This window comes from Lolium perenne, chromosome 7 (assembly GCF_019359855.2).
Source record: "Lolium perenne isolate Kyuss_39 chromosome 7, Kyuss_2.0, whole genome shotgun sequence".
NCBI classification, from domain to species: domain Eukaryota; kingdom Viridiplantae; phylum Streptophyta; class Magnoliopsida; order Poales; family Poaceae; genus Lolium; species Lolium perenne.
In genome coordinates this window covers 42,701,642-42,714,713 of record NC_067250.2, presented here as the reverse complement: position 1 = coordinate 42,714,713, position 13,072 = coordinate 42,701,642, and the positions used below count along the sequence as shown (strand labels likewise).

General features: G+C 46.1%; 1 protein-coding gene across 1 annotated transcript; it reads left to right on the top strand.

The window, feature by feature from the left end:
* The first annotated feature begins 9,124 nt into the window (after positions 1 to 9,124).
* On the top strand, positions 9,125 to 12,154 carry LOC139833809 (GDSL esterase/lipase At5g55050-like). The gene is made up of 5 exons (XM_071824158.1): positions 9,125 to 9,571; positions 9,661 to 9,791; positions 11,036 to 11,263; positions 11,359 to 11,608; positions 11,758 to 12,154. The coding sequence occupies exons 1-5, from the start codon at positions 9,328 to 9,330 to the stop codon at positions 11,979 to 11,981; spliced, it is 1,077 nt and encodes a 358-aa protein (XP_071680259.1). The 5' UTR covers positions 9,125 to 9,327; the 3' UTR covers positions 11,982 to 12,154.
* The last annotated feature ends 918 nt before the right edge of the window (positions 12,155 to 13,072 follow it).

Here is a 13,072-nt window from a genome sequence, read left to right as displayed (position 1 = left end):
GTTTATCATCGAGTTAATCCCCGGAACTGGACCCATAGCCCAGAGAGCCTACAGCATGAACCCGGCAGAGTTAGTGGAACTGAAGAAACAGCTGGATGATATGCTATTCAAAGGTCTGATTCAACCAAGTGCGTCACCCCGGAGATCACCAGCTTTGTTTGTGGATAAAAAGGACTCAAGTTGCCACTCGTTTGGTTACGGACTATCGTAGCTTAACGATGTCACCATTAAGAATAAGTATCCGTTGCCCAAGATAGAAGATCTGTTTGCCCAGCCGACCGGAGCCCGAGTTTTCTCAAAGATTGATCTCGCGGACAGATATCATCACTGAAGATTCGTGCCACCGATATCCCCAAAACTGCCTTTACCACCCGATATGGATTGTATGAGTACAATGTCATGTCATTTGGATTGACCAATGCCCCCGCTTACTTCATGAATCTCATGAATAAGATCTTTATGAACTTCCTGGACAAGTTTGTGGTTGTCTTCATCGACGACATCCTCATATACTCCAAGTCCGAGGAAGAACATGAGCAACATTTGGAAGTAGTCCTAGATACCCTTCGGGAACATCAGTTATATGCCAAGTTCAGCAAGTGTGAGTTCTGGTTGAAAGAAGTAGGATTTTTGGGTCACATCTTGTCACGGAGGAATTGCCGTTGATCCCGCAAAGATCAAGACTGTTGAAGAATGGAAAGCCCCAACCACTGCATCGAAGTTCGTGGCTTTTCTAGGATTGGCGGGATACTACCGCCGATTCGTTGAAGGATTCTCGAGTATAGCAAGACCGATGACTCAATTGTTGAAGAAGGATCGGAAGTTCGAATGGACCGACAAGTGTGAAGAGAGCTTTCAACAGCTCAAATTAAGATTGACAACAGCCCCAATACTGGTTATGCCGGACATTACCAAGCCCTTTGATGTGTACTGTGACGCCTCCAAGATTGGTCTTGGATGTGTGCTGATGCAAGAACGCAAAGTGATATCTTACCTATCAAGACAAATTTGAAGCAAGATGAATGTAACTACCCAACCCATGACTTAGAGCTAGCAATGGTGGTGTTAGCCCCTGAAAGTATGGCGTCATTACCTCATGGGTAATCGATGCGAGGTTTACTCAGATCACAAGAGCCTGAAGTATATCTTCACGCGTATGAGCTGAATATGAGACAGCGCAGATGGATTGAGTTAATCAAGGATTACGACATGGAAATCCACTATCACCCCGGCAAGGCCAATGTGGTAGCGGATGCTCTGAGTAGACTGCCGTGTCAGTTAAACGCCATGTTAGCAATTGAGCAACCTAGCCTGTTTGAAGAGTTTGAACAGCTTTAGACTTGAACTGGTTAGCGAAGGATACCTTGCCGCATTGAACTCCAACCCACCCCGATTAGTCGATCAAAGAAGCCCGTAAAGGAAATGCTAGCATTGACGGAATCAAGAACCAAATAGCCGCCTGAAAAGCACCAGATTCACCGTAGATGAAGAAGGAGTGCTATGGTATAACAAGCGCCTTTGCGTACCGTCGACTCAGAATTGAAGCAAGTTATTCGAAAGAAGCTCACGACACCCTATACTCCATTCACCCCGTGAGGAACCAAGATGTACCAGGATTTGAAGGAACAATTCTGGTGGCATGGAATGAAGAGAGAAATTGGAAGCTACATCGCCAAGTGTGACATCTGTCAAAGAGTCAAAGCAGAACACCAACGCCCCGCAGGACTGTTGCAACCCCTACAGATTCCCGAATGGAAGTGGGATTCCGTAGGAATGGACTTCATCACCGGACTGCCCAAGTCTAGTAAAGGAAATGATTCCATCTGGGTAGTGGTCGACAGACTGACCAAAGTCGCCCACTTCATCCCCGTCAAGACCACCTATCAAGGACCGAGACTCGCAGAGCTATATATCTCAAGGATAGTCAGCCGCACGGAACACCGAAGTCGATAGTATCCGACAGAGGATCCCAAGTCACCTCCAGATTCTGGCAGAAAGTCCATGAAGGACTCGGAACTCGCCTGAATTTCAGCACAGCCTATCACCCGCAGACAGATGGACAGACTGAAAGAGTCAACCAGATATTAGAAGATATGTTGAGAGCATGTGTGCTAGAGTATGGATCTAAGTGGAAGACTGCTGCCGTACGCAGAATTCTCGTACAACAACAGCTACCAAGCCAGCTTGCGTATGGCCCCCTTCGAAGCTAATCGTACGGAAGGAAGTGCCGTACCCTCCGAATTGGTCGAAGTAGGAGAGAGTCAAATCTTTGGACCCGATATTCTCCGAGAAGCTGAAGAGAAGGTTCACAAGATCCGCGAGTACCTCAAGACAGCCCAATCAAGACAGAAAGCTACGCCGACAAGAGACGCCGAGAAATGACCTTCGAGATCGGAGACTTCGTCTATCTCAAAGTGTCCCCTCTCAAGGAATGCAGAGATTCCAGCTTAAGGGAAAGCTCGCACCTCGATATGCTCGGACCTTTCAAGGTCCCGAGTCGCCGAGGAGAGGTATCCTATCAGCTGGAGTTACCGGAAGAAATGTCAGCGGTGCATAATGTGTTTCACATCTCGCTACTCCTAAGTGTTTAGAAGTGCCTGAGAAGACCGAGGTTTTCAAGAACATCGACCATCGAGCTGTGGATATCAACTCAGATCTGACATACCGCGAAGTACCTATTCGCATCTTGGAAGAAGCTTTCAGAACCAACCGTACTCGAAGTATCAAGTTTCTGAAGATCCAATGGAATAACCACACCGAAGAAGAAGCCACTTGGGAGAGAGAAGACTTTATGAGGACTGAGTACCCAGATCTCTTTAGTACCTAGTTTTCTCAGATCTCGGGACGAGATCTTTTGTAAGGGGAAGGGTTTGTAACATCTCAAGTTTCAACAATCATAAAACAAGAAATAGAAATTCCCCAAACTCAAATTTTGCAATTAACAAAAACTTTTTCTATACATATAGGGCCACATATAGATAAATGCATTTGAGTGATTTCTTTTGTGCAATGGCCATGATGAGTGTTAGTATGTGTAAACCTTACCATGTGAACCCTAACAAAGTTCACTAAACCCTAAATTGGGGAGAAATAAAGAAAATGGGAAAAACCCCTCTCTCACTCACATACCCTCTTTGTAAAATAACCAACTCTCAACCAAGGCCAAGTTAGCTTGCCCCATTGCTTCTAAAATACTTCAATGTGATAAACTAACCCTTTTGCACCCTTGGATCAAGAATCAAACCAAAAGAAATCAAATTTTCTTTCACACATGTGATAATGGTCACATCTCACAAAAATATTTTCTTCACCTCTTTACCCCTCTGTATTTCTCAAATCTTGAACTAAGCAAGGTCAACTAAAGCCAGGTCATCCAAGACCATGTCAAGGTGAGTAACTTTGGTGTTGACCACCCCCCCTAAAGTTGACTAGGTTGACCAGAACAAGAGGGCAAAGAGGGAACCCGGGAGAGAAAAGAAGATCACCCAAAATTTTGAAAACTTGCAAATCAATTCCAAATTGAGTGCCACCACCACCAATACATCACAATGTTTATATAAATGAGAATCACCAAAAAGATTTGCAAAATTCGAAAGAAAGTTTCTTGCGGGCATTTTATCGAACAGGTGTGGCAGCCTTCTAGAATAAGTGAGACATGCTATTATCCAGTGGTTTTGACCCTAAACCACTTTGGCAAAGTGATCATCAGCCTCCCCTACACCCCTGCCTCTAGCCCAGTGCTTGCATGGCTGAATAAAGTGGAGGAGAAACCCTAAAACATGCTACACAATGCCATGCCGGCCACCTTTGGCACTCCTCTCCCTAGCCCCTCCCTTGTCGCTTTCTCCATGTCCTTGAGCATCCCCGATGCATAAGGATCACGCCCGTACCACCGAATCGATCGGCATTGCACGGCCCTGCCCGTAACGCCCGTGTCCAAAACGCTCCAGACGCGCCAGCCGGCGTGGTGATCACGCCCGGACGCGCAAGGACGTCGTCCACTTGCACGCCCTCGTCCTCGCCCTGCATCTCCTAGCGCCGCATCAAGCACCGCCTCGCACCCTCTACGAGCTAAACGAACGCCCGTGCCTGCCCCGCACCGTCGCCGCGCCCGAGACGAAATGATGCCGCGCGCCCGTTGATGGACATTGCACGCGCCCGAGCGATCCCATCCCCTTTTGCCGCGTCAGCTACTCCTTGAGCATCTCCAGGACAAGGCCTACACGCTCCCGTCCTTCGCTTGCCCTTTCGCTTGCCGGAACCGCCACGCCATGGCCGCGCCTTGCAAAGCACCCCCACGGCAACCTCGCCGCTATAAATAGAGGCCCTCCCAGCAAGCTCCTCTCACACCACTCGACTCCCCTCTCACCACTGATCATCCTCACCACCTCAATTAGTTCGATTGCCGCCGAAGGAGGAAGAATTTCAAGATCGGAGCCGCCGGGGGACGCAGCTCACCGTCGACGATTGGCGCCACCCCAAGCGCCGCGCCGCTGCTCCCAACCTCTTCCTCATCGACTACACCTTCACCGCGCATATTGCCTGAGTCCTGCATCGGCCTGGTAGGCTCCCCGACCCCCTACGGCCGCCGTGCCCTCGTCGGAATCCCGCCGGGGACGACGACGCTCCCCAGCCCTTGATCTCAGTTCTAATCCAACGCCGTTCTCTCGCGTAACGGTTCGGCGTTTAAATAGGGCGCCGACAGGTGGCCCCCACCCTGTCAGCGCGGCCCGAGCGCGCCAGCCGCGTGTTGGGCTGCGGCGCTGCCGAATCTCGTTTCGGCCCATTTACTTTTCCCCGCCCAGCCCAAAAATTTAAATCTGGTTTATTCTTTAATTCAAATTTGCTCGCTGATTGTTTAGTAAAAATTGAATAGTTTAATTTCTACCAAACCAAATCTAGCAAACTTTATACCGTTGGAAAGCTCATGAAATTTCCCATCCAATGCCACTGGCCCCCTCTCCATTTTCGTTGTAGAATTAATTTGACAAAAAAGACAAGACAGGGACTTTTACACATTCAAACTTTATTTAAAATTCAACCAAAATAGATTTTTGAGTAATTCCAATTCTAATAAATCCTAAATGATGTCCTCTAATTGATTATGCAATAACATAGCCCTGTTGTTTGTATGATCATGGACTAGAGCAAATAAAATGGCTATGTAGTCATTTCTAGAGCATTTTTAAGTGGAATTCAAACTCAACCCCAATATGAGAATTACCTCTCATTTAAATTTTGATCCTAAGTACTAATAACCAGGGGGAATGACCTAGGCTAATGAACCCTTGAGAATTATTACTTAGAGATTTTAATTCATTTAAATGCTAAGTTTTTAAAACTATGTGAAGTGTAACACTTCTATTAAATTGAACTCACATATAATAGATATGAAATGTTGACTTTGGGGTCAACCTATATTTCATACCCTATTATTATATGGAGAGATTAAATCTTAATATTAAGTAATGCAAAGAAATGGAATCCTTTAAAGACCTACATATCAAATTTAAGAAATAGGAATAATGAGAGGAAAGTATTTTCTTTCTAATAAAGACCAATCCTATAATCCACCATGCCATGTTTGATTGATGATAGGACTAGTGTGTGAACTATTTTTGAGTGACTCTAGTTAGCATGTGAGCTTGGTTTAGTATTTATACCTCGTATTCGTATATAGACGCTAGTAACGAGGAATACCAAGAAGAGGAGGGCTACTCTCAGGAAGAAGAAGAGAACTTCGATAACTACCCAGCTCAAGGCAAGCTAACCCTTGCTAAACACAAGTGCTTAGCTCTACAAGAGCAAAGGCACCATCACACTTTATTTTTATGTATTACCTATCCCATGTTTTTACTTACAATTGCTTTTGCTTATTTATTTCAAAGTACCCTTTTTATTTATGATTCCCTTGTCTAGAGTAGAACAAGAGTATCAAAGTTAGCCTAAGCAAATAAAGCTAGATAGCACCCCTCTCACATAGTTGCTAGTGCTAATCAATTAAAATTGACTACTCTAGATGGGAACATTTGCGAAGTGAACATAAGTGAAAGATTTTTGAAGGTGAATATGACCAAGAGAAGATGGTGATTTTTGATAAAACTGATAGTGGAGTTTGAATGCGATACCCTTCCAATTATACAAGTACCCCCACAATACCTGATTATGGGTAGGGCTTAACTAGAAACTTGTGTATTTTAGTATGGGTTCCCTCTGAACAAACATCATAGGGGTTACTGCTGCGGCTGCCTCCGTACTTGTGGATGGATGTTGAAATGAGGTGAATGTACGGCCCAAGCCCTGTGCAGTTCCCGGGTTGACTGCGGTTTCCACCGGGAGGCCAAGCTCATGGGGAGAGGTGCTCATACTAGCATATATAAGTGAAAGGTTTCGGTTGATGATCCGCGTACTGTGTTACGATGATTCGAGGTTACCCTCGACGGATGTAATCAAAAGTTGTGGCACAAGAGTACAACCTCTGCAGAGTGTTAAACCTATTCGAATAGCCGTGTCCACGGTTACGGACGATTGGAAAGGCCATACTATCTCCGTTATCATTAAAATGTTTTGGTCCTAGAAATGAATGGTGGTTTGAAAGGTGACATTATGGTGATCCATAATGTGGTGTGGGAATGACACTAATGTTCCCACTTGAGTTAGTCTAGCACATGAATTAGGCTTTTACCAAAGATTTATGAAACTAAAACTTGGCTTTATGCAAATCAACCTAGAGCTTAGCACCCCCTTACACTTAATGAGTATTTCTCTTAGAGTTAGTTTGCGAGTACTTTAAAAGTACTCATGGCTTTGCCCTGGCTATTCAAATGCCAGACTATGAAGGAGAGCACCAGTATCAGGATGACGGACAACAGGACGTCGCTTCACGATAACTAGGATCATCTTCTAACGTCAAGCGTTGCCTGTGGAATATATCGTCACTACTACTTTCGCTTCCGCTACTATGTGTGATGTTGAACAATATATTTGTGTAATATTGGATCATGTGATCTATGGTTGTAAGACAATATGTGTTGTAATAAATGATGACTCTATGCTACTTACTATTATGCCTCGCAAAAACATTATTCCTGGGATTGCGATGTACGGCATAATAGGCATCTGGACTTAAAAATCCGGGTGTTGACACCATGGGTGGGTGGTGTTCGTGGGTGTCTTCCGACGGGCCGCTGCAGGTGTTGCGGGGGTGGCGGCGGCTGCACCCGTCTCTTGCCGTTGTTCCATCTTACTTTTGGCGGGGCGCAGTGTGTTGCTGCGGACATCGAAGCATCTTCCACCGGATGATATAATCTGGGCTGGACTGGGGCGGCATACACAGGCCAAGGCTCGATCTAGAGGCGGGGGCTCTCTCGATCTGGGTGGTTGGTGTCGGTGATGAGCTTGACGCGGGTGTCTCAGGGTTTGGCCACCTCGTCTTCTTGGGCCGACAACCCTCGTTGATGTGTTGTCGGCAGGGCTGGAGATGTTTCCTTCTCTGCGATCTCATGGCGGTGGCTGGCTTCCGAGAGAGGATGGGACGCCGGTGAAAGCCGTGCAAGGCATTGGCCATTGCTGGTGATGATGACGTTCTTGACGCCGTTTTCCTTCTTGGAGGTGACACCAAAATGTCCCTCTTTTCTCGTAGCCGGATCCTGCCACCGTGCACGTCTTGCGCGCTTCTCCAATGGGGGCTAGGCTGTCTTCTTTGTCTTTAGGCACACTCTTTTGCCTCGCTTTTTGAGCTCATCGCCGCCGTCTTCGTCTCAGCTGTATATACACTGTGGATTGCCTGCTCGGTCGGCTACCTAGAAACACAGGGGTGGTTGTCTTAGGTGGTGCCATGCCACGGGTGATGCCGGTGGTTTCTCCTTTCGCTGTGGGCGCGATGTGTCGTTGGATGATTGTCAAGGTCGTGTTTTTAGGGGTGGTGGCTGGGCTAGGGCGAAAGCTCGGCAAGGCTCCAGCCGTTGCGGGTGACGACGACGCCTCGGGCGCCGTTCTCCTCCTTGGAGGCGTCTCCTTTTAGCCCTCCTCCTTCGGTTTCTCGAGGCAGGAAGACTTCTCCGTCTCTTCGGTCATAGGCGTGCTCTGATGCTTGATGCTGCAAGGGAGATTTGTTGTTTTGGTCTGTTCCAACTCCGCGCCTCCCAACAGAAGTCCTGGGCCTGCTCGACAAGTTCAAGCTCTCTAGCTAGTGTTTAGTCCTAGTTAGTGTAGCTTGTCTCTTTCCTTTCTGTTGTTTTTGCTGTGCTGTTGTTGTAAGCTGGTATCCCTGTAAGTGTCAGTGTATCGGTGGCCGTTCGGGACTTTATTAATTTAAAGCTGGGCTCTTTGAGCCTTCTCTTTAAAAAAAACTCAATCAAGAATTCGTATCTAGTTTTAAACATGAACTGACCCAAAACTGTTAAACCGACCAAATCGGTTTTTGCCCACCCCTACTGACGAGGTTATGGTGCAGCCGAAAGCAGGATACATGACGCAGACATATATGTGTATATATATGGACAGGTAGTAAATTGTCAAAATTTGTACATTATTATTGACCTAATGTTGCCAAGCTGATCGATTGGTCCAGCCCATACGTTCATATCCTACCTTGAGCACATACGCCTGAAAAGGCGGAGACTGCAGCCACTGACCACATCATTTGAACATTTTGAATAGTTGGAGTGAGCTAGGCTGCTAGTTCAAGTGGATATATGCAAATATATATGTATGCAGGTGTATGCGTGCGCGTTTAGTTGAGCCATCACCTTCTGATGATGTAACGATCTGTTAATTATGCAAGATAAAAGATAGAACGTGGTCGTCGTCCATCTCTGGCTGGCTAGCTAGCTAGCTCGGCAGGAGAGTTGACAACTTGACATTGATATCCACAGCAGACACGCCAACGGAAGGATCGTCGTCGATGCGGACGCAACATATGCTAAAGACAACTAGCTAGTCGTCTCCTCGATCGGTCTGCCGGAACTTTTCCGAGGGAGGCATCACACGTCCGCATGCATATGCATGCGTGAAACCGGCCAACTGTAACTTCTCCACAGGCTGCTTCTCTGATGATATATTCTACGGAGTACAAGAAGACCCGGAATTGGTATGTAGAGTCTTTGTAGACTAAATTCACTAGCCAGTTGATCATGTCGATCCAAGAAAGAAGTCGGCCTTATAAGTACAACCCCTTGCCATCAACTGGAACGACAACCAGTATATGATCCCCCGCAGGCCCGCACACAAAAAAAAACCCAGTATATGATCAAATAGCTATAGCGTGCATACGTGTACATACACACGTGTGTACACGTACGGTGCTGTGCACAAGCGAAGGCGGCCATGAAGGGTCTTGTGCTTCTCGGCCTTGCGGTGGTGGCGCTCGCCGCCGGTGCAGGCGTCGCCCAGCCGGTGGTGCCGGCTGTGTTCGTGCTGGGGGACTCGACGCTGGACGTGGGAAACAACAACTACCTGCCCGGGGAGGACGTACCCAGGGCCAACGTGCCTTTCTATGGCATCGATTTCCCCGGCGCCGCCAAGCCCACCGGACGGTTCAGCAACGGCTACAACATCGCGGACTACATCGGTGCGTAGGTCTCATATATGCATGTGTTCATATGTGTATCGATGGATCATATGTTCAAATGAGGATCATGCATGCGTTCATGGATGCAGCTAAGAATCTGGGGTTCGAGAGAAGCCCTTTGGCCTATCTGGTGCTCAAATCGCGCAATTACCTCATCCCTAGCGCTCTGACGAGAGGCGTAAGCTACGCTTCGGCTGGAGCGGGGATCCTAGACTCAACGGTAAGCTAGTGTGACTAAAGTTTGCGTTTTTGGGACCATCTGTTATAAGATTCTAGCAAACAAAGTGTTCTTAAAACTAATTCCTTTGGTTCATAAATAAGTTATGTTTTGGGTGCTGATGCTCTGACAGGGCTTCTAAAATGTCACTGCAGATGTCACTTAGAACACTAGTTCTGTTGCATTGTAGGCACAAAATTTACACCCCCTCCCGTCCATAAAAGACAGTCTTGTCTAAATTTGGATGATTTCAGAACAATCACAAGTACACACGGTTTAACGATTTTAGTAATGAAAACTTTGAAGTCTTAACAGGTAATAGGCCGTTTACGCTGTCGGTGGATTTGTTCGTACGCTTGTTGATCGTTGACCTGCTAGCTAGAGAGCACAACTACAGAGGCCTCTGTTTTTAACTTGGCACGCAACCATCGTCCGAGGGAGGAACGTGGGATCACAACCCCATCGAGATATATTACTCACATCACGTCTCATCACATGTAATATATATCAACAAAGGTATAAAGAGCATTGCGAGCTCCCTAAGGATGTTTATAGTTAATCAGGCAATCATCACAAGCCAACACCAAGCCCTCCAAATCACAACACGTTTCTAGATAGTTCCATTTTCTGTGTAAGATAATCTCATCGACACGATCGCCATATTGCATCAATGTACCGATGCCAACACATGTGCACACACAACGAAATGGAGGCACCGGTATTTGTTCACTGCAGGTTCATCGTCAAGTCGGTTGCTGTATTTTTGGGCATGACTAGACTTCCGTTCCCTTGGCTTAGATCTCTACATATTAGCCTGCTTGTCGAAGTAAAATCGCTCCTGTACATGATCTATGTCAGTCCGGAGTTAACAGTCGCTGTTACGCGCGGCTTCTGAATTTATGGTGATACATGGTTACACTTACATGTGCTCGCCTGTGTCTCTCAGTCACCTTTCACGCTATCTAACCCAAGTCCACCCGGAGAATAGAGATGCAAGGAAAATCTCGTCAAAACCCTAATAGTTTATTTTATGATTTCTAGTGTAATATTTGATCCAAATTTTAAACTAGCTAGAACTGATAAAATAAACTAGAAGTGGAACTTTGGCCGGATCGCACTTAACAGGTTAAGGCCGCCCATAGCTCCATAGAAAAAAAATATTCGACACAATTCTAACTCGACAATGTCTAGTTAGCCGAAGTTGTTGTAATTGCAGTCTTATAATTAACCCGTGTGCCTTGCTGCAGAATGCGGGGAACAACATTCCGCTGTCAAAGCAGGTGCGCTACTTTGCGTCAACCAAGGCGGAGATGGAGGCTGCTTGGGGAACCCGCAAGGTCTCCATGCTCCTAGCCAAGTCTTTCTTCCTCCTTGGCATTGGCAGCAACGATCTATTCCAAACCAACCCAAAGTCCCCAGCTGAAGTCGCCGCGCTCTATGCCACCCTCGTCTCCAACTACTCTACTGCCATCACTGTATGTAACAAACACACATTCTAATCTTGCTACAGTAATTCATTTGAAACAAATCAGGCAAAACTACAATACTAAACTTCTTAATTTATGTGTAGGATCTGTATGGGTTGGGGGCGAGGAAGTTCGGGATCATCAACGTGGGCCCAGTGGGGTGCGTGCCACGGGTGCGTATACTGAATGTGACAGGGGCGTGCAACGACGCCCTGAACCTCTATGCTGCTGGTTTGGCCGCTGCAGTGAAGTCGGCGCTAACCACCCTCGCGCCAAAGCTCCCCGGTTTCGCCTACTCCCTTGCTGACTCCTTTGCGGCCTCACAGGCCATCTTCTCCAACCCGCAGTCAATCGGTACGCTATGTCACATACTAGAAGTGGATTGTGGTTTTAAGCGAAATTTGGTGATTCTTCCAAATGTTTAAACATTCTACATGATCTCGTATTTCTATTTTGAGTTTTGGGTAAAATGTGAGTTGACCAGACCATGATTTTTTTTGAAGGGTTCGTGAGCTCGGACAGTGCGTGTTGCGGGAGCGGAAGGCTAGGCGCAGAGGGTCCATGCATCAAGAATGCCACGTTGTGCGGCAACCGAGACACGTACTTTTTTTGGGACTCAGTCCACTCCACACAGCGGGCTGCGGAGCTAGGGGCCGACGGAGTGTTCAATGGCCCGGCCCAGCTTACCACGCCCATCAGCTTCAAGCAGTTAGCCTACAATATATAATAATTTATTTCCTTCTAAAGCAAGAGATGATAATTTCCTTGATGAAAAGATAAATGATACGAGACGATTGATTTACAAATATATTGTCTTTGGCGTGTTGTAGTGTTGTTGTTTTTGTTGTTGTTCAGGTATCAATAAAGTTGACCTCCTCTAAAAAAAAGCAATATGTGTGAGCTGACTCTTTCCACGCTATGTTATTTTATTTCTTAAATTTATCTTCACCCCTTGTCTGATTAATTCATTGATCTTCATGTGTACATTGTTGGTTCTGTTCGAGCGTAGCTGATACCTTGATCCTCGTGAGGAGAGAGAGATTATCTTCTTATATCTCTTTACCATCGAAGGAGATGGTGGTGATGGCCCCTCCTCTCCATCTTTCTCCCATGCAACTATGCAAGTAGAGGGCTATTGTTACTGTGGATAAAAGGAGACAGGTTTGATCTAAGGTTCAATTGTGATAACTATGTTTATGTCACGGCTGTAAGGTCTTAGAGAATAGTTAGTGGCTTACGGGTATGTACGGTGAGCCCAGATGGGAGGATAAAGATCTGACTTGACAAGTCTCAGAAATCTTCATGCTGAATGTGATATGTCCTGGCTAATTATTGTTGATCTAAACAAATTTATTGCACCTTTTGCAAAGGAAGGTGGTAATCCAAGGCCCAATCATTTTATGCAAACTTAAAAGATACATTTGTGGATTGTAACCTTTTAGATATTGGTTATATTGGAGATAAATTCATGTGGCATGGAGGATAAATTAGAGAAAGATTTGACCGTGACTTGGCTAATGATGCATGAAAAGATAAATTTGCAGAAATTATTTTGGAAAATCTTCCGCATAGCATGTCTGATCACCATCCCTTATTACCAAGTTTGGAAGAACAATTGACCCAAGATTATTATTTTATTTGAAATAGGCAACATAGCTCCAGCTTCTGCAACAAACGATGCACACAACATGCTTTATTGCACAGCTCAAAAGAGGTGTTACCGATTGAGTCTTGTTGGTTAGAAGAGACACATTTCCATGAGATTGTGGAAAAGGCCTGGCCCGAGATTCAAACAGTAGAGATTTTGCAGGAAGGCTT

What these genes read in the sequence shown, in the direction of transcription:
- LOC139833809 (XM_071824158.1), top strand. Translation starts at nt 9,328, where the DNA reads ATGAAGGGTCTTGTGCTTCTCGGCCTTGCGGTGGTGGCGCTCGCCGCC. An exon ending in CAACATCGCGGACTACATCG is followed by an intron (nt 9,572 to 9,660) that starts GTGCGTAGGTCT and finishes TCATGGATGCAG; the next exon opens with CTAAGAATCTGGGGTTCGAG. An exon ending in CGGGGATCCTAGACTCAACG is followed by an intron (nt 9,792 to 11,035) that starts GTAAGCTAGTGT and finishes GCCTTGCTGCAG; the next exon opens with AATGCGGGGAACAACATTCC.